This window comes from Polypterus senegalus, chromosome 13, assembly GCF_016835505.1.
Source record: "Polypterus senegalus isolate Bchr_013 chromosome 13, ASM1683550v1, whole genome shotgun sequence".
NCBI lineage: Eukaryota > Metazoa > Chordata > Cladistia > Polypteriformes > Polypteridae > Polypterus > Polypterus senegalus.
In genome coordinates, this window is record NC_053166.1 from 67,519,122 (window position 1) to 67,541,458 (window position 22,337).

Consider the following 22,337-nt stretch of genomic DNA (forward strand, 5'->3'; position numbering starts at 1 on the left):
GTGGCATCAAAACTTTACTGGCTAGTCTGTCCTGGAGGCAACACAGGAAATGATATTATCCACAATGCTCTTTCAAGCACAGGTGTTGCACTTGTTGCAGTCTTGTAGTTGCCTCCTATTTGCAGGTGTCTGTCATACACACCCACCCTTCAGCTCAGACTCAATGGGATGAGAGGACCTGACTGGGATTTTTGTGAACGTGGGATAAAGCATCTGTGTTGGCAAGATGAGAACACTTGCAATGGATTACAGTGAATTTATATGGTGCAGATCAAGGAACCATCTAGTTACATGGGAACTTGATTCCTTGTGGTAGACTATCCACTGTAGAGGGGCATGATATGCAATTAAGATGTATTCTCTGTCCAAAAGATAGTACCTTAAATGATTTATGGCCCATTTGATGCCATGGGATTTTCTTCCTACCACAGTGTCCCTCTTTTTCAACAGTGTTTGACTAAGGAACATCACCGGGTGTTCTCCTCCGTCGATGTTCTAACTTAAGATCACCCCAGTATGGTACCAGAGTCGTTGCGTCTGGAGAATAAGAAGGACAGTAAAATCACATGTAGTAAGTACAGTAGTTGAAGTTAAGGCATTCTTTAGATCAGAAATGGCAGATTTAGCCAGTCTCAAACCACGTTCAGAGCTCACTTGCATGTTAATTCTGTCAAAGGTGGAGCCCTTTGGACATGAAGTTGGACATGAACCATCTATAACACCCCACTAATGCAAGGAAAGCTTTGGACTTGCCTCTTTGTTTGCAGCTGAGGCCAGTCTTTTATGGTATGAACCTTTTGGAGCATTGGTATTTGTCTGTACCTCTAGCCACTACATAGCTAAGATATTTGGCTTTGGTTATTTTTGTAGGTTGATTCACAAACCAGCTTCAGTTAACCAGTGAAGCACAGTTGTTACGTGTTCTCCTTGGTTCTGGAAGAGATGGGTGCTAAACACTGTTTTTTTGTGGCTGATTTTATTCAGTAACTTTTAGCCTTGCTCCATGAAGTCAAATACTGAGCTTTACCAAATCACTCAAGAAGGTTGTCCATGGCATCTGGGACACAAGCACTGTTAAATTACATGTTGCCCAAAAAATCTGATATTTGGGCATTTTTTTAATTTTAAGTCAGGGGTTGTTCAGAATATCAGAATATGAGGTTTATATGTTTTGTGTGTCATACAATCAAGTGAAATTTGTAACTCCTAGTAGTCGCTTGTGAAAGTACTAAATGCTTAGGACACCAAAACAGTAGATGATAATTAAGATACATCTGAAACAAAACTCAACAGTGCTTTTACAAATGAATGTATGATGTTTTTAGACTTTGAGTTTATCCTGTTATCAGCGGTGACAGCTGTGCTCATTCATTGATCAGTACACTTAGCTGCAAGGACATATCTTATTACTTCTTATCTGTGGTTATTTGGCAGTAAAATTCTGCTCAGTCACACTGTTGTACTCACAGACCTTACACATTCTGTTCTTCACCACAATAACTTTTATGGCGATATGACCGATAACACTGGCCATTCAAGGTGCCACCCATGTGTGTTTTCTAATACTGAACATATTTAAATTATGTTAAAAAATTCTGTACAAAATGTCTTCAAAACTTGGCAGGATCTAATCAATAATATTTTAGAATAAGCATCTAAATTCAGGAAGCAGATTCTGTCACCTCTTTTTTCATTTTTTTTTGCTCTATTTATCATTATTCATTTATTAATTTATCTATTTACTTATTTTTCCTTGCTTTTACTCTGCTGGCCTCACTCTCTTTCTCATGGATGGGGGTTGATTTGTTTTCGAATCTATTTTTGTAAAACCTGACTTATTTGTATGGAATATACTTTGATTTTAATAAAATCAATAAAATCCAAAAAAAAAAATGATGGTAAGAACAGATAAATGTATTGTGTTTTATTTGGTGTTTATTGGAAGGTCTCTGCAAACTTAAAAACACTGGTAAATACTGTAAGTAAATAATAAATGAATGGAACAAAGAATGCTGTGCTGCCCAAACCTGTAATGTAACACAACAGTTACCTCAATGACGAAGGGCCTTCTTTTACTGGGAATACTACAGTGCATGATAATGCCTTTTTAAAAACAGAGCAAAGCTTTAAAATAAAGCAATATAAAAATAATCCACAGACATTATGTCTTGTCCACTCATTGTAAAGCAATGACAGAATGCTCTCATTGAAAATTTCAATTCTGATTTTTTTTTTTAACCTATTCTTTTTCTGGATCCTCTTTCAGATGTAGGGTTGCGTGAAGCTGGCATTGCACAAAATGCCAAGACTAACCAGAGATTGAATTCCCATCTGTCATACAACATGCTCATACAAATTAACCAGTCAAGCACATTTTTGGGATCTGGGAAGGAAACAGAGTACCCAGGGAAAACCTTTGTCGCCCTAATTTATTAAAGAAAAAGTTTTTAGGAAGTAAAATGCATTATTTTTAAGTTGTTAGGAAAATGAATCAGAAGAGATGTTATACCTAAAGCAATTGGCACAGAATTGTGAGGTTATTAGAAAAAGATTCAGACTTAAAATAGGAGTATTACTAAGACAAATAACATCATGGTGCAGAGGTTTGCATTACTGCCTCAGCATTTCAGAGAACAGGATTTGATTCAAGTCTAGTTAGTCTCTACAGGCCTGGATCTACCATTTAGGCCATAACAAGTCCCCTGAGATGTCAACATTTGTGAAGTTAGCATATTAACTAGTACAAACATTGACTTGGGCGGCACGGTGGCGCAGTGGTAGCGCTGCTGCCTCGCAGTTAGGAGACCCGGGTTCGCTTCCCGGGTCCTCCCTGCGTGGAGTTTGCATGTTCTCCCGTGTCTGCGTGGGTTTCCTCCGGGCGCTCCGGTTTCCTCCCACAGTCCAAAGACATGCAGGTTAGGTGGATTGGCGATTCTAAATTGGCCCTAGTGTGTGCTTGGTGTGTGGGTGTGTTTGTGTGTGTCCTGCGGTGGGTTGGCACCCTGCCCAGGATTGGTTCCTGCCTTGTGCCCTGTGTTGACTGGGATTGGCTCCAGCAGACCCCCGTGACCCTGTATTTGGATTCAGCGGGTTAGAAAATGGATGGATGGAAACATTGACTTAAGAACACTCTGACTCAATACGATTGTCCAGTTATATTGTCCATCAAGCTTGCTTGTTTAGCTAATAGCTAAGCTGTCCCAGTATATCATCCAGATATTTCTTAAAGGTTGTCCATGTTTTTGCTTCAACTAAACGACATGGTAGTTTGTCTAAAACAGCTCTGGATAATGGGCACCTCACAAGGTACACTCACACAGAAACCAGTGCCTACTCTTATGGGGTCAATTTAGAATTGCTGATCTACCTAAATTGTACGCCTTTGAGATGTGGAAGGAAAACTCGAGTACCTGGTGATAAATCCACAAAAACTCACTGACAGTGACTCTGGAACTGTGAGGCAACAACTCCAAACTCTCTGCCTTTCTGCTGCCATTAAACAGAGAATGCTTTAGCAAGTCGAGAGTAAGGATTTGTAAGGGCAAATGCAGTTTAATTCAAGGACTGTTTAATGATCAGCTTAATTGAGCATGTATTGTAAATAGTTTAGATGAGCTGTTTCACAGACAACACACTCAGCAGTTAAAGGAAAAAGTTACTGGAAACCAGTTAATCCACATAAACCTTTCAGTCCTGAACTGGATATGCAGATGCAGTCTTGGTGGATGTAAGGCATGCTTAGTTTTTTATGTGTTCCTGTCAATCTGTGTCTCAAGGATTAGACTGCTCACCCATCTAATATCAAACATATTACCTTGGTGGGTATCGTATTCATTTACCTCTGTGGCAGACCGGCCAGGATGCCCCTGTAATGTGAGGACAGGGGGAGTGGGCATTTTCAGGGCAATACCTCCCTGGAACACGAGAGGGCAACCCCTTCGGCTCACAGTGGGGCCATGGGTTTAGAGCTTAGAAGCTCAGCCCTGCTGGGGGCCAGTGGCCTTCCCTAAGGGGCACCTGGACAGTTGCTGAGCCCTGGGTTGCAGCACTTCTACCACACCAAGAAGTGCTGCCGGAAGAAGGTTTTGGAGCACCTGGAGCACTTCCAGGTGCCCTATAAAAGGGGTCGCCTGATTCGAGGAGTCAGAGTCGGGAAGAGGTAGACGAAGCTTGCCAGAGAGCAAGTGGATGCGGAAGGACTGAAAGGGAGAAGAGTCAAGAAGAAAAGGACTGGACTGAGGCTTGTACTATAGTGCATTTTGCTGTGCTCTGGGGAGCAAGAAAGCGGCTCCCCTCTGTAAATAAAAAAAAGTATGTGCTGGACAGAACTTGTGTCTCTCTGTGTCGGGTAGGGTGACTGGTATGCTCCCTGGTGGTCCACACCTCTTAGAGAGAGAGCCTAAGCACTAATTATTAAGGTCAGCCTAAATTAATGCCATCCTTCTATTCTCCTACAAATGCCTCTTAGAAAGGTTTATTAGTAAGGTTAACCTATTTCAGACTATATGCCTTATTGCTACAATACATACCCAATAACTGGTTTGATATGAAGTTAAAACAATTAGTCATTTACATGCAATTAATGCAAAGAATATATTGGAACTATTTATGCCAGTGTGCTGTTATTCTTTAAACTCTACAGGTTCGACTACAAACCCAGTCTAGAAGTACTGTGCTTTATTCGGGAACATTGGATTGTTTGAAGAAGACAGTGGCCAAAGAGGTGAGCCATACTTTCTCTGCATACAATGAAACCTGAAAACCTTTATGTCTTCATTGCTTTTCTTCCAGCAAATTGAATATGCCATTCATCTATATTTGTGAGTCTCTCCTTGCTGTGTTTGTTACTGTATTTCATCTTTCCTGAGTTGTCATTCCTGATTTGTGTGCTTGAAATCTGAAGTGAACATTCAGCAACACCTTACAAGATATTATACAAAATTGAAAAATAGTACAAAATACGTTGTTTTTATTATAGGACTACCCAAGAAACACCATTCCACCTCCTTCTAAAGCCAAAGACAAGTAAATGAAAATAAAATGTTGTGGTGATGTTCCCTAGTATCATTTGTTTGCCCAAATTTCATAAATGGTTGTAGTAAGGCAAGTCCAGGAGGGGTGTGTTTTAATAGATTGAATTTATTAGAAATTTTAATGATTATTAGTACAGCCTGTTGGTTTGATTCACAATGGGACAAGATGTGTACAAGTATGTGTATTAGTTTATTAGATAATTACTAACTGAGCAACAAGTTAATCAGCAGGCATCAGCTGAGAGTCGGAGCAAGCATTGCAAAAGGGGTCAGCACTAGAGATGGCGAGAAGTCTTGGTTGAGGAAAGAGAAAGAGAGAGAGAAAAATGAGAGGAGAAAATTGTGACCACTTATTGTAGATATAAGGCAGAGAGGACGGGATAGGCAGCTTCAGTGCACTGATTATTTAACTCCTTTCACTCAGCCCCATTGTTTTGGACCTGCCGTCAGGACTGAATAATGATGCACATTTTTTTTTAAAACTGCATAAAATCATTAATGTCCTCATTGCTGTAGTTAAAGCAGAGTGTTTTGCCATTAAAATGCCATGTTGCTTACTCTAATACCTCAGTGCAATGGCTATATTCCTGTATCACAGCAACACTTGGACCCCAACCTCCCCATTGGCTTTCATGATATCGTGATTCAAATGTGTACACTTTGATGAACAGACTATTATCTACTAATTGAGACAGGTATTTCAACTTTCACATGACACCACAATGTACCTTCTATATTTTAGAATTGTTTTTTGTAAAGATCTTTGTGAAACTGGCAACTATTCATGTTGTAATGTGGATATACAGTAAATTGATGAGACAATGATACAATGCCATTGACTTTAATAATGGATATGTATTCTATGGACACATACTGTACTTGGAAAAAGCAGAGAAAAAAATCTTGTTTTTTGCACTGCTTTAAAACAGTAAAACTAGACATAATATTGCATATATTTCATAACAAATTTTTCTGGGTGTTCCTGACATGTTTGTAATGTTTCAAAGGTTATTCCAACATGTATGGAAATAATGACATTCAAAGTGCATTTATTGGTAATAGCATTACTGAATTTTGCAACAAATTCTGCGACAACATATGTGTACAACAGAACTATATTCTTGAGATATAAAAATTCTGAAAGAGAAAGCTCTGACCCTTATTTTGAGAAGTAGAACATGAATATTGAGTGAAGAATGATGAAGTTAAATCCAGATGAATCCAAGTAGCAGAAAAGAGACACAAATGAGGCTGAGTGTAAAGGGTTAAAGAGAGCTGTCTTCTGTTCCATGAGATGTCTGTATTCTCAACTGTGGAGTTGTAGAGCTCTGGAGCGTGTAGAAGGTCCTTCTATGCCCCCTTCTGTGCCCCCTTTATTTTGGTCCATGTGAGGTTGCACCCATTACAATTGGTTCACAAATTAATTATTCTTTAGATGGCAGGATGAAACTTCTTAATCACCAAATGAGCATGCAAGCCTTCTTTCATCCTTTTGCTACATAAAAGCATGCTGAGAAAATCAACTTCTAAACAACAGCAAATTACTGGAAGTGACTGCCTGGATTTTAGGAAGCGCAAGACATATTTGTGTCACCACTGTAATTATTCAGACTGCGATATTCATGTACTTTACTTCGGTCCTGTTTAGATGTTTAAATTTGGTGTGTTTGAAATCACATACAAACATGCAAAAAATATTTGTATAGTGTCAGTTTTTAAAGAAAGCCATTCCAAAGCACTTTTACAAGTTCAGTTATATCATATACTGTATTTGCCCATGTACCCTTTTTTGAATTGTAATGCAGGCATTTGAATTGGCAGTCTTGTAGTTTAAAATCAAATGCCTTAGTTATTAGACTACTCTCTCAGATCATAAAAGAATGGACTTCACAGCAGTGTGCTGAACATCATTAGCTGATGGCATAAAAAGAGCTGCTTCTGACGGCCTTTAAATGGAAATGCCATGGGTTAGTGGTTAGCCACCAACAGTTATTTAAGTGGAAATTTTCTAAACTGGGAGGAATCATGGTGCAATTCCAAAACAAAACACTTGGCGTAGTTGGCAGGATTTGCACTGTGGATGGAAGTGAAGAGACGGTGCCATACAAAAGGTGAGGGCTGAGTGAAGGAGAGCCCAGCTAACACCACCAAGAAGTGCTGCATTTAGAGTGCATAGAGGCAGTCCCTGTACATATGAGTGTAGGAGTTCTCATATTAGCTCATGGCATAAAATCAGCAGTTTCAAAGGGCCTTTGTTATCCAGATGATGTGGGTGGGTTTCTAACTGGCTGCCAGCACTTACCACAGTGCAAATGTCCAGACTGAGACAAGTCATGTTACCATAACAAAATAGGAGGTCACTGAGCCTATTACTTTTGTAATCTTTTATTTGCTTTTTCATTGTGTTGTTTTTTTGTACTTTTATTATCATAGGGTTTTAGAACTGCATTTACAGTAGTCTCCCTAGCATTATGTTTGCCCCTGGAAAAACAAATTACAGTCGACCCTTGATATACGACCGGCCTGACATGCGAACAACTTGATTTATGACCAAAATTTTTGTTTTGATTTACGACCAACATCTTGCGTTACGACCCGAATGCGGTCACGTGTATCCGCTTGTGCGATTGTAAACAAACAGCCGAGAGCATTTGTAAGCGTCAGTCGGAGCCCAGATACATGTGTTTGTGGACGTAATTTCGGTCAGTGCAGTGATTTATCTATATATATAATTCACTAAGACCATGGCAAGCAAGACTCATAATTGCTAAGGAAGGAAGAGAAGGTAAGGAAGGTAAAGAAAGCGATTGTTAAGGGATGTTAATTAGCGGGCTGGCGCGGCACATGATGGTGTTTTTTAGACTAGCACAGGCTTGCTTTGGAGTGTATTATTACAGCAGTTTACAACACGACCAGCTTTGAACTGAGTGCTCGACTACTGTCATTATTAACTTAAGAAACAGTGATCACAATTGAAACGAAGAAGGAAATTGTGCGGAAATATGAGAGAGGTGTTCGTGTGACAGATCTCGCTAATATGTACAGAATGTCGAAATCCACCATCTCGACAATTTTACAAAGAAAAGCTTTGCATAAGGAGGCTCCTTCTAAACAATAACCACCTTCCATTTCATTCTCCTTCTCCTCCCTTCCTGCAGCCCAAAGATGTCAAATTAAATGGTGAGTACAGTATGAAATTGTTGTTTCTGGTAGGCTAGGCACTTTTTATAACTTTTTGGTTAGTACATTAGAAAAATTATTGGTGTTTTGGTAAATTATGCACATTATACAACCCTTTTTTATTATGAAAAGATTAAGTAAGGGTTGCTGTGGGAGGTTCAGAGCGCATTATGGGTATTTACATTATTTCCTATGGGAAAAATAGTCTTGACTTACAACCAACTTGAGTTACAACCAGCCCTCATGAACGAATTGAGTTCATAAGTCAAGGGTCCACTTTAAATACTTGATTTTTGTCAGAGATGTTATTATGTGTAAAAGCAACATGTAAACACTGAAATGTCAACATAAATGCAGTAGGAAGGGTATGCAGAGTGTAGCCTGCTGTACTGATGCAGTTTTAGTACATGTCCTTCATGTGATATGCTTTAAAACAGTCACCAACGCACTGCCCGACGTTACACTCGGGACATTAGAAGTTTGTTTCTTTTGGTATTTTTCTTATAATATTTTTTCTGTTGCCTGCAAATGAGAGAGTAGAATATCAGTGCTGTATCCACATAATCAACACCACTTATTGTGTTATTGTAAGCTTCCACAGCGCAAGTCTTTGTGAATTCCATATTTTCCTGACATGAACATTGACAGTTGCTGCATTGTAAATAGTGCTTAAGAGGCTAATGTCATCCAACTTGTTCACAATCATTTTGCCTTTTGTTCATGTACCTACTTACAGTACACCACAATGAGCCTTCACACAAATTAATTTAACAGGCATATTTATCATGGTGGTTTGGTCATGCAATACCATATGTATCAGTTTCAGTATCCATGTTAAAGTCTGATGACAAATTCACATTATCATCTCTGTCACTTGATTCAAGTAATGGTTCAGTTTATTGTAAAATTGGCTTTACAGCTTTTCACTTTTACTCCATTGTGTGTGTTGGCTGAAGGCTCCACCCCACTCATGAATGTTGATGAGTTACCATAAAGTGGCAAAACACAGAAATTTTTGTGATTTTTTATTTTGTAGCATGATGTGATTTTATCCACATAGATGGCAGCAGAATACTATCCCGAATGTTATTCCAGCTTAATGCTGTAGAGCAGTGTTTCTCAACCTTTATGGCTCCACAACTCAGTTTTCCCTACTTAGGGCTTGTTTATATTTCACACTCAGAACGTGCACGCATCATGGCTGCCACGTGTTTCCAGCATTCATTTGACGTGTCCTCTGAGCAGGTCCTCAGAAATTAACGCAACGAATGCGCGAGTTGCAGTACCAGCAAAAAGTCGGGGGGTGCAGTGTAATAAAAGTTGGAATGTGATGTCAGAGTCTCTGTTTACTATCTACCTGTTACAAAAAGTCGCTATGCGGATCCTACGGGATCGATGTGCACCCTTCAATGTTTAATGAATGCCGACAGATGCATTTCTGGTGCTTTTATATTTAAGCGTCACATATTCCCCATCGTAATGACACGATACATTTTAAAAGTCTCACATACCATCTTTGGGGCGTCTTTTTTTTGTTTGCAACTTCACAACAGCAACATAATGTACAGCCACAGAGAAAAAAAATAAAGCACATAGTGAAAAGGTGTATTTTGTGATTAAAGTGGAAATTTTGGCTTTAATCTCGAAATGTCCACTTTAACCTCGTAGTTTACTTTATCATTAAAGCAGACCATTGTAAACATCATCCCAGTTACTAATCACTACAAGCTTCTGGGACTTCCACCTGACCTGACAGCAGCAGCAAGCAGCAATAGATCACCACACAGAACACATTAAATGTATGATATTCCATCTCTCTGCAAATTTAGAATCTTTAGATTTATACTTGATATCATTTTCATGATGAAATTAATTAAAGTATGTACTGTATGTTACATTTTACAGATAAATCGTTAATTTCATTTAAATAATGAATACTGCTAATAATTACACACATGGGGGTGACACGGTGGCGGAGCGGTAGCACTGCTGTCTTGCAGGGAGTCACATCGCTGATATTCCCTGCCTGGAGTTTACATGTTTTTCTGCTGGGTTTCCTCAGTGTGCTCTGGTTTCCTTCCAAAGATATGCAGATTTGGTGACACTAAAATGATGCTAGTGTATGTGAGTGCTTGTATTCACCTTTGATGAGCTGATGCCCTGTCTAGGGATTGTTTCTGCCTCGTGCCCAATGCTAGCTGGAATGGGCACATCCCTGGCTTGATGGATTTAATCATTAAACATCCTTTTCAGAGATATTGCGGTAAGGTGTCATCGGAATTTAATGGGTGTTCCAGGCAAATCACAACACAGCAAAGCTGAACCTGTTCTCACTCCAAGTATAAGCAGTAAAACGCTTGCATAGCAGGAGCGTCCGCTGCAGCATGTGTCGCGCCACGTGAAGTATAAACGCAGCCTTAAATTCATGAACAACCCTGTAACAGCAGTTTCAAACCACTCACATAGTTATGGGGAGAAACACTCACCAGCCAACAACAGTAACACATGACCCACCAATGGCGAGATCCAGTAGTTGAGAAACACTGCTGTAAAGTATATTGGATCGTAACAAGTTAACACAAGAGGGACTTGTAGTTGAATTGCCCAGGAGAACCTCAGGGTTAACACCAAGAAGGCTAAGCTGGGCCAAAAGTGTACTACAGTATAAAAATACCAATAAATTATAACATTTACTCTATGGCTATAAGATATTACCATTCTTATATCCAGGTATTCTGTGTGCTGTTAAAAGCAAATGACTGGAATTTAAAATTTCACTGGATTAAGTTAAAAATATTTTTCCTTCTTCTTACGACATCCATAAAACTCTTGAAGTCAGGTAATTCAGAGTCATAGTGGGCTGGAGCCTTTCCAGCAGCACATGGCACTAGATAGGAAACAGCTATGGACAGGGTTCACCCACATACACCTACAGGGGCAAATTTGGAATCACCAGTTAAACTAACCTGCATATCTTTGGAGATATGCACGAAAAACAAGAAGACCCACACAGACATGGAGAGAACTTTTAGACTGCACACGGACAACATTCAGACATGGAATTAGGGAGGCTGGACATGTAAGATAGCGCTACCCACTGCACAACCATATTGTATTTATTAAAAATAATTGTTCATGTAAGATTGTATTTATAGTTTTTCAAGTCTTTAATGTCAACGTCTGTATGGGGAAAACAAGATTTATATGTATTTATTATACTGGTGTTTAGCAAAAGAAAATATAAGGACTTTTTTAAATACTTGACAGCAGTATTTGAACTCTAGCGCTGTGATTTCACATCATCTTGCCCAAATGCAAAACTCTTTGCCTGTAAGTCATTCCTAAATCTCTATTTGTTGCTTTTTATGTTTTGTTTCCTTATACTTTCTTCAATTGCCTTATAGGGGGTGCTGGGGCTCTACAAAGGCATGGGGGCTCCTCTTGCAGGTGTCTCACCAATGATGGCAATTGGTTTTTTTGGCTTTGGTTTGGGCAAGCGTCTTCAGCAGAATGAGGTTGGCCATCCCCTAACGTAAGCAGTAAATATTTTATTTGTAATTTAAATCTTTTATTAAAATATTAAGTTCGTTATAATTTGTATTTAAAGTCTAAATTGTTTTGTGTTTCTCTTTTGAAGTTAAAATCAAACTGGCAAACTAAATTCTATTCAAATCTGCAGGTTTTTTTGTCTTAAGTGACTATTAATCCATTTGTGCTGTATGTCTGCCTTGCATCCTTAAAATGTAAAATCAAGTTAAGACTAGAAGGTTGAAGGCAGCTTGAAACACAGGGCATGAGTATATGTCACATGATTACTGTCCATATGTTCATTCATTATTGAACACCAGTAACGGCGCGAATACACTTGACTTGAGCATTCCTAGTTTTCATCCTTTCTCTGTATGTTTAGCATTTGTTTGCTCAGAAGTTGATGCACTTGCTGATTCCTGAGCAGCTCTTCTTTTCTCCACCCTAGTGGCCCGCTTCTTCTATTCTTTCGTTGGCATCTTTACACGTTAAAGTGAGTAAGTCAGTGTTTGTGTTGCAATTACTTAGTACGTTTTCTTTAATTTTTCATTCACATTGGCACTGAAGTCTTCAATCCGCCTCAAGAATGATTTAAGATATGAAGAGGTAGGGGAAGTGACGGCGAAGGTGGTAAGGATGAGAACGGCTGGCCGCTGCTGAGAGTTGCTCTACAATAAAATAAAATACAAATAAACAGAGGAATAACTTTGGAGGTCAATTATCACCCCGAAAGCAGATAGTAGACGCCACATAGTATATGTGTACCAAATTTCAAGTCAATAGGTCAAACGGTTTGCGAGCTGCAGGTGATTTAAAATCCTGGACAGACAAACGAACAGCCATGGTAGCATATTATATACAAACCGGATTCTAAAAAAGTTGGGACACTAAACAAATTGTGAATAAAAACTGAATGCAATGATGTGGAGATGGCAAATGTCAATATTTTATTTGTAATAGAACGTAGATGACAGATCAAACGTTTAATCCGAGTAAATGTATCATTTTAAAGGAAAAATATGTTGATTCAAAATTTCACGGTGTCAACAAATCCCAAAAAAGTTGGGACAAGTAACAATAAGAGGCTGGAAAAAGTAAATTTGAGCATAACGAAGAGCTGGAAGACCAATAAACACTAATTAGGTCAATTGGCAACATGATTGGGTATAAAAAGAGCTTCTCAGAGTGGCAGTGTCTCTCAGAAGCCAAGATGGGTAGAGGATCACCAATTCCCACAATGTTGCACAGAAAGATAGTGGAGCAATATCAGAAAGGTGTTACCCAGCGAAAAATTGCAAAGACTTTGCATCTATCATCATCAACTGTGCATAACATCATCCGAAGATTCAGAGAATCTGGAACAATCTCTGTGCGTAAGGGTCAAGGCCGTAAAACCATACTGGATGCCCGTGATCTCCGGGCCCTTAAACGACACTGCACCACAAACAGGAATGCTACTGTAAAGGAAATCACAGAATGGGCTCAGGAATACTTCCAGAAACCATTGTCAGTGAACACAATCCACCGTGCCATCCGCCGTTGCCAGCTGAAACTCTACAGTGCAAAGAAGAAGCCATTTCTAAGCAAGATCCACAAGCTCAGGCGTTGTCACTGGGCCAGGGATCATTTAAAATGGAGTGTGGCAAAATGGAAGACTGTTCTGTGGTCAGACGAGTCACGATTCAAAGTTCTTTTGGAAATCTGGGGCCATGTCATCCGGACCAAAGAGGACAAGGACAACCCAAGTTGTTATCAACGCTCAGTTCAGAAGCCTGCATCTCTGATGGTATGGGGTTGCATGAGTGCGTGTGGCATGGGCAGCTTGCATGTCTGGAAAGGCACCATCAATGCAGAAAAATATATTCAGGTTCTAGAACAACATATGCTCCCATCCAGACATCATCTCTTTCAGGGAAGACCCTGCATTTTTCAACAAGATAATGCCAGACCACATTCTGCATCAATCACAACATCATGGCTGCGTAGGAGAAGGATCCGGGTACTGAAATGGCCAGTCTGCAGTCCAGATCTTTCACCTATAGAGAACATTTGGCGCATCATAAAGAGGAAGGTGCGACAAAGAAGGCCCAAGACGATTGAACAGTTAGAGGCCTGTATTAGACAAGAGTGGGAGAGCATTCCTATTTCTAAACTTGAGAAACTGGTCTCCTCGGTCCCCAGACGTCTGTTGAGTGTTGTAAGAAGAAGGGGAGATGCCACACAGTGGTGAAAATGGCCTTATCCCAACTTTTTGGGATTTGTTGACACCATGAAATTCTGAATCAACATATTTTTCCCTTAAAATGATACATTTTCTCAGTTTAAACTTTTGTTCCGTGATTTATGTTCTATTCTGAATAAAATATTAGAAGTTGGCACCTCCACATCATTGCATTCAGTTTTTATTTACGATTTGTATAGTGTCCGAACTTTTTTGGAATCCGGTTTGTACTATAAAGATGATGCATCTACTTCAGGGTCATTTACACACTCATTTTTAGACTTCCTAATATAGAGCCACTTTAGAGTCCCCCAAACTAACAAGCATGTCTTTGAGATGTGGAAAAAAGTCTAGTAAACCATACTTACCGAATGAAACACTAATATATAATTATTTCAATGATAGGAGTGATTATGTTAACCATATTTTGTGTGTAAATTGGAGCATGGTGGTGTAGCAGTTAGCAGTGCAGGTGCTGTTGTCTTATAGCTCCTGAGAAATGGGTTTGTAATTATGTGGTGTTAGTACTTTGTGTGGATTTTACTCCAGGTATTTCAGTTTTTCTTTCAGATTCCAAAGACAAGTAGTTTAAGTAATTTCTGATCCTACACTAGGATGATGTGTGTGCACATAAATGTGCCCTACAATGCACTGGCACCCATCCAGGTTTGGTAACTTCTGTGTGCCCAGTGCTGTTGAGATAGCTACAGGCTCCTTATAACCCTGTTGAATTTATACCAGCCATATACTATATAATGTACATTTGATCAAATTCTAATTGCCTTATGAGTAATTCTAAGCCAAGAAGTTTATTTTTATTACTAGGGGGGGCAAGCCCCCCTGTGCCTTCAGTGCCCAACCCCCAGTTGCAGCCAGAATATTAGTAAAATTTGTAAATGTACAAAAGAAAAATGATTATTTATTGGAGTCAAAATCATGAAATTCTATAAATATGTATAAGAAAAATTAATTATTATTTAACAGAGTAAAAATCATGAAATTAGATAAAATATTTACTCTCTTACTGATTCGAGTATTCCTGATAAACTGAGGTCCACTATGCTCGATACAGGACTTTCTTGATATTTTCATTTATAATTTAAAAACAGAGTAACAATCTGAAAATCTAACAACAGATTAAAGTTTGATAAATTCTGAAAAGAATGATACCAAACATATATATGTAAGTTTTAAAATAAGCCTGATTTTAAAGCAAGACAAAAAACATGACATAAAAAGTCATATAAAATCGTTGCACAAATTCGTTGCATTTTTAGGCGTAGGATTGTATATATATAGAGTAGATTAAAATGTGTGTGTACATATTGACATACACTATAAAAAGACACATTTTGTATATTTTACAACAGGAGTAAAATCAAAGTAAGAAGTGTTTACCTTTAGGCTATTTATTTAATAAGCAAACAATAGCTCTCTGGCTAAATGATCTGGTAACTCAAAATGTTGCCAGCTTCAATCCTGGCAGTGAGAGAATAAATGCTACTCTACTAGGCTGTTGAGTAAGACCCATCTATCCATTATCCAACCTGCTATATCCTAACTATGTCTGCTGGAGCCAATCCCAGCCAACACAGGTCGCAAGGCAGGAAACAAACCCCGGGCAGGGCGCGCACATGCACACACTAGAGACAATTTATAATCGCCAGTGCACCTAACCTGCATGTCTTTGGACTGTGGGAGGAAACCCACACAGACACGGGGAGAACATGCAAACTCCATGCAGGGTACACCCAGGAAACGAACCCAGGTCTCCTAACTGCGAGGCAGCAGCGCTACCCACTGCAACACCATGCCACCCTGAGTAAGACCCTTAACCTGCAATTGCTCCAGTGGAGCTGTACAAATAGCTGACCCTGCGCTCTGACCCCCAGACCTCTGTGTGTGTCTCTGGAAAGTAAGTTACGGTATGCAAAAAATGATAAATTCCTAATACTAAAAATTGTATATGACGAATAAAGGATTTAAATGTAAAAATAAATAAATAAAACAGATTCAAAACATTTATTAACTCACCTAATTTATGCAGTTGGGTAAATTAACAACATTGCAGTTTCAAAGCTACACTAAAAAGCTGACATGAAATGTAGATGAGCACACTGTACACAAGTTTTCACAAGTTAAGGCCATCAAATACAGTTTGGTCAAGACATGCTTTTACTGTATTTTTTCAGTTTTAAATGAATCTCCATTACAATGTGACCTCACAAACTACAGTATAGGAGTGTCGAGAGTAGCAGCTGCACAACCCATCTTTCTATACTATACTGTACCGTTAAGTTTGCTGTGTTTTGCAGTTTAATTTAAAGTGGATATGCACTTCTGCCAGTATATATGCTGTTTAATCCTCATCATAAATCTGTGCCAATATGAAGTCCACAGGTCACTACAGCCATATACAATCACTGGCCATTTTATTAGGTACATCTTGCTAGTACTGGGTTGGACCCCCTTTTGCCTTCAGAACTAGTGTAATTCTTTGTGGCATAGATTCAACAAAGTGTTGGAAACATTTCTCAGGGATTTTGGTCCATACTGACATGATAGTGTGACACAATTATGCAGATTTATTTGCTGTACATACATGATGAAAATTTCCTGTTCCACCATATCCCAAAGGTGCTCTACTGGATTGAGAGCTTTAGACTGTGGATGCCATTTTAGTACAATGAACTCATTGTCATGTTCAAGAAAACAATTTGAGATGATTTGAGATTTGTGATATGGAACGTTATTTTGTTTGAAGTAGGCTTTGGCATTTAAACAATGTTCAGTTCGTAAAATGTGGCCTAAAGTGTGCCAAGAAAATATCCCCCACACCATTACTCCACCACAACCATCATGAACCATTGATAAAAGGCAAGGCAGATCCATGCTTTCATTTTGACACCAAATTCTGACCCCTACCATGCCAATGTTGCACCAGAAATCCAGACTTGTCAGACCAGGCAATGTTTTTCCAATCCAATGTTGGCGAGTCTGTATGAATTGTTGCCTCAGTTGCCTGTTCTTAGCTCACAGGACTGGCACCCGGTGTTGGCTCCTGCTGGTGTAGCCTGTCTGCTTGAAGGCTTGACGTGTTGTGTGTTCAGAGATGCTGTTTTCCATACTTTGGTTGTATGGAGTTATTATTTGAGTTACTGTTGCCTTTCTATCAGCTCAAAACAGTCTGGCTATCAAATATATAAAGCAGAGTCGATGTGTGTGTGTATGTTTGTTTGTCTGCCATAAAAATCTGCACCGGGCGTCCAATCGGCACTAGACTGGGCATGGGGCTCCTTTGTGATCAGGAGAAGGTCATGGGGTATGTTTGGTTTGGAAAAATGATCGTGGTGAATTGTGGGGCATCTTTTCACCGACACCACGTTTGGCACAGGTCCCCGTGCTTAAGATGTCCGCATGTTGCAACAGAAGTTCACCGCAGCACCATCTAGTGGCAGCTTTCATCTCTGTGTGTCGCTCTTTACCCATGTTTCTTTAAATTGCCAAGAGATGGTGGAAGTGTGTGTGTATATGTTTGCTTGTCTGCCATACAAATCTGCACCGGGCGTCCAATCGGCACCAAACTGGGCATGGGGCTTCTTTGTGACCAGGAAAAGGTCATGGGGTATGTTTGTTTTGGAAAAATGTTTGTGGTGAACCGCAGGGCACCTTTTCACCGACACCACGTTCGGCACAGGTCCCTGTACTTAAGATGGCTGCACGTTGCAACAGAAGTTCACCGCAGCACCATCTAGCGGCAGCTTTGGTCTCTGTGCATCGCTCTTTACCCATGTTCCTTTAAATTGCCAAGAGATGTATGAGAAGGCCAACCATAAACATAGCATTACTACATGCCGCATGACCAGCACCATCGTACATCAATGTCACCGCCACATTGTGAGTGGCTCTGCTGTGGAGTGAAGTAATGGATAAAGATGCTTCACGCATGTGCTGCTTGGGATTGTACAAACCGCTGTACGCTTCAAACCAGATCCCAGGGGATTACATTTCATAGGTAAGGCTGAACAATTGTTTTGGTTATATTTCACCATTAGAAAATCCCATTTTATAATCTTAGCACTCAAGGTCCCCTTACAATACAATTAAACAACATTAGTAAAAAGAAAAGTTTTGAGGGCAGTTTTAAAATGTGTTATTGAATACTGTTTTAAACGTTATTGTTTTTTCATCAGAAAACCCGGTTTCCACGTCTACCTGTATTGTTTTAAATGGCACTTTTGCCACTCGCAATAGGGCGGACGCGCTGATGTATCGTGTCGACTGGGAAATACAGTGAATGCAGCGTCTATCTATATATGTCTATGAGTCAGACTGCTTTGATTGGATGAAGGGGAACTGCCGTATGGATGTAAAACGTGAACGACCCACTACGCATGACCAGCTAACACACCCACGTTTCCACACATCACACTCCCACACGCTGTGATAGTGCTGTATTTCATTCGCCAACATCCGTTATATTTGCTTGCTTTCCGACTCACAGTACAGTTTTAGTGTTGCTCTTTCTGATTGACTGGTGCTATTTGTTCACTTTCCGACGTATCATAAATAACATAAATTCATCTCACTGTGGTGCTTATTCTGTATGTAATACCATGTAACACATTATAAGTGTCCTGCTTTTCGCTAATATACCCATGTCACCGAAAAAAGATATAGAATTGGAAAGTCCACTTCAGATGCCACAAGACAGTCTATTTCAGGGGCGTCTGAAACGCCACAGCAGACAGATTCCACAGTGAAGGAACTTACAATAAAATGTGAATCAAAAAACTGTTTGTTCTATTTCTATGTTCTGTTCCTTTCATTTGGGAAACTCAACGGTTATAGATTCCTGGGCAACGCCATGTACTCCTGCTAGTTACATATAAAACTCAGTCAAGAAAATTTGCCTATAAGAGCTTGGCTCTTCTTGTACATATGCAGGTGTAACTCTTATTTTTGTTTCTTCTGTTTTTTCTGTTGCCTGGTGGTGTCATCTAAACCAGATGGTTTAATAAGATTCTACATCGAATTGTGCAGGAGAGATTGTAAGATAAAAAGAAACTGCTAGTTTATCAGACCCTTAATCTTAATTTTTTTTAAATGAAATTCTACCTCAACATTTAAAAATAATTGAATTTTTTTAAAAGCTACACTAAAAAACTAATAGGTGCTAGAACTGGTCTGGCAAATAAGCTCCCAGAAATGCATGTGCAAATTAATTATATAGACTTGTAAAAATGAAATGGCATAATTATTCTTGTACTGAAAAATATTTGTCTTTCACCCAATTGCCTTTGCCACCATATTGTCATATTCAGGTATCCACAAGTTTTTGCAGCTGGCATGCTGGCTGGATTACTTACCACCGTCATTGTGGCACCTGGAGAAAGAATCAAGTGCTTGTTACAGGTATGGAGTGTAGTGGATCTCTCAAATGTGTAAAACAAAAAAGTTCCTTAATGATTTGACAAAGGCAAGTACTGTCCTTGATTGAATTCTTCACTACTCAGTTTGGGGTTTAATGATCAGAATAGCTTTTCTTTGCAGATACAGGCAAACTCTGGACTGGTGAAATACTCTGGGCCTGTGGACTGCGCCGTGCAGCTCTACAGAGAGCGAGGAATCCGGAGTGTCTTTAAAGGAACTGGGCTGACCCTCATGAGAGGTAACAGTAAAATCAGACCCATCAAATCAATCCTGCCATTCATATCTACTGTATACAAACTCTATTTTTACCCTAAGTCAGACCATAAGCCTGTTAATCTTTGTTAACTTATATAGTTAGTGGACAATTACATTTGTTATTGGTTTTGATAGTATACAAAGAACATTTTAAAATACAGATTTTGTATCTCCACAAGTAATTTCATGTGATGTTTGTGGATGCATAGAATATGACTTTTCTTTAACATTTGAAACACAAAAATAATTTACCCCTATGACTAAACCATTATGGAATCAATTACATCCAATTTTTTCTTAGAAAATGTAAAAATGAAATCCCCTCTGTTTGCCTAGATCTGCTATTGTTCTGAGATTAGAATGCAATATGAGGTTGTACAGCATGACAACTGGATGTTAGTTTGGAGAATCTAGGTGAAAAGCTTTGGCGAGCTTTTTAGTCAAGTCAAAATTGTCTTGCCTGTGTCAGTATTTGTTCCAGTGTGATATACACTCACCTAAAGGATTATTAGGAACACCTTACTAATACGGTGTTTGACCCCCTTTCGCCTTCAGAACTGCCTTAATTCTACGTGGCATTGATTCAACAAGGTGCTGAAAGCATTCTTTAGAAATGTTGGCCCATAATGATAGGATAGCATCTTGCAGTTGATGGACATTTGTGGGATGCACATCCAGGGCACGAAGCTCCCGTTCCACCACATCCCAAAGATGCTCTATTGGGTTGAGATCTGGTGACTGTGGGGGCCACTTTAGTACAGTGAACTCATTGTCATGTTCAAGAAACCAATTTGAAATGATTAGAGCCTTTTGACATGGTGCATTATCCTGCTGGAAGTAGCCAGCAGAGGATGGGTACATGGTGGTCATGAAGGGACGGACATGGTCAGAAACAATGCTCAGGTAGCCCGTGGCATTTAAACGATGCCCAATTGGCACTAAGGGGCCTAAAGTGTGCCAAGAAAACATCCCCCACACCATTACACCACCACCACCAGCCTGCACAGTGGTAACAAGGCATGATGGATCCATGTTCTCATTCTGTTTACGCCAAATTCTGACTACCATTTGAATGTCTCAACAGAAATCGAGACTCATCAGACCAGGCAACATTTTTCCAGTCTTCAACTGTCCAATTTTGGTGAGCTCGTGCAAATTTTTTCCTATTTGTAGTGGAGATGAGTGGTACCCGGTGGGGTCTTCTGCTGTTGTAGCCCATCTGCCTCAAGGTTGTGCGTGTTGTGGCTTCACAAATGCTTTGCTGCATACCTCGGTTGTAACGAGTGGTTATTTCAGTCAAAGTTGCTCTTCTATCAGCTTGAATCAGTCGGCCCATTCTCCTCTGACCTCTAGCATCAACAAGGCATTTTCGCCCACAGGACTGCCGCATACTGGATGTTTTTCCCTTTTCACACCTTTTCTTTGTAAACCCTAGAAATGGTTGTGCATGAAAATCCCAGTAACTGAGCAGATTGTGAAATACTCGGACTGGCCCGTCTGGCACCAACAACCATGCCACGCTCAAAATTGCTTAAATCACCTTTCTTTCCCATTCTGACATTCAGTTTGGAGTTCAGGAGATTGTCTTGACCAGAACCACACCCCTAAATGCATTGAAGCAACTGCCATGTGATTGGTTGACTAGATAATTGCATTAATGAGAAATTGAACAGGTGTTCCTAATCATCCTTTAGGTGAGTGTAGTAATATAATAGAAAATAAAAGCTGCCAGCCATATGTAATACTCTAAGAAAATATCCCAGAAAACTTGTGCTGGCCTCTGGTATTCTTGAGAATGGATGCTGACATTTATGTTTATAGAATTTGTAACAATGCATTTCACTCACTCATTTGCACCATACATTTATATGTTCGTTTTCAATTTTGCTTTGTGTTATTTCACCTCCAAGCTATATAAAGCAGCTCAGTGGTGAGAAGGCATTGGAGAACTTACCTTCACAGACTGCTTAAGAAGCAAAAGAATACACTGCATTGATTGATAACCTTTTTGTTTTTTATGTGTACTATAAAAGTGTTTTTTTTTAATGTGTACTGTAACAGATATTCCTTCTTCGGGCATTTACTTCATGAGTTATGAGTGGCTAAAAAATACATTAACGCCAAAAGGACAAAGGTAATCATGCACTCAAACTCAAAAATATTTTATATACTGTATTTTCTACAGTCTGTGTATTTTGTTTATCTTGTTCTATTTCTAATCTGTTATTATAGCCATACTGATCTGAGCATCCCCAGGGTCCTGTTTGCTGGGGGGGTGGCAGGGATCCTTAACTGGGCAGTGGCAATACCAATTGATGTGCTGAAATCCATCTTCCAGACAGGTAAAAAAGCAGAAAAATGAATCATCTTCAAACCCACTTATTTCAGATTTTGAGTTGCAAAAGAGGACCAAACACTGTCCTGTAGGCTGATAGATTAAGTCAGAATTATATGATATGAGAAACTAAAGATGTGGATAATTCATTAGTAGTACTTTCTGAAATGGGCTCAGCCTTCTTCTGTCCAGGAAAGAAAGATTTGGCAAAATCGAGATCAGCTAATGGGGAGACCATTATTCTGCAACTAATTTGCAAAAGAGTAAAGGATTAATGCTTTGAGGACACAAGGAGCAGAGCATACAATCATAAGATCAAAGGTAGTAAATGTCCTGTCAGAAATGCTGATCC

General features: G+C 39.5%; 1 protein-coding gene across 1 annotated transcript in view; it reads left to right on the forward strand.

Moving 5' to 3' along the window:
* slc25a20 (solute carrier family 25 member 20) overlaps window positions 1-22,337 on the forward strand; it is a 46,265-nt gene that overhangs the window by 15,874 nt on the left and 8,054 nt on the right. Inside the window, exons 2-7 of the mRNA XM_039775711.1 lie at window positions 4,643-4,723; window positions 11,618-11,745; window positions 19,287-19,377; window positions 19,516-19,633; window positions 21,712-21,784; window positions 21,883-21,992. Of these exons, the coding sequence (XP_039631645.1) occupies window positions 4,643-4,723; window positions 11,618-11,745; window positions 19,287-19,377; window positions 19,516-19,633; window positions 21,712-21,784; window positions 21,883-21,992 (601 nt within the window). The remainder of the gene's footprint in view (window positions 1-4,642; window positions 4,724-11,617; window positions 11,746-19,286; window positions 19,378-19,515; window positions 19,634-21,711; window positions 21,785-21,882; window positions 21,993-22,337) is intronic.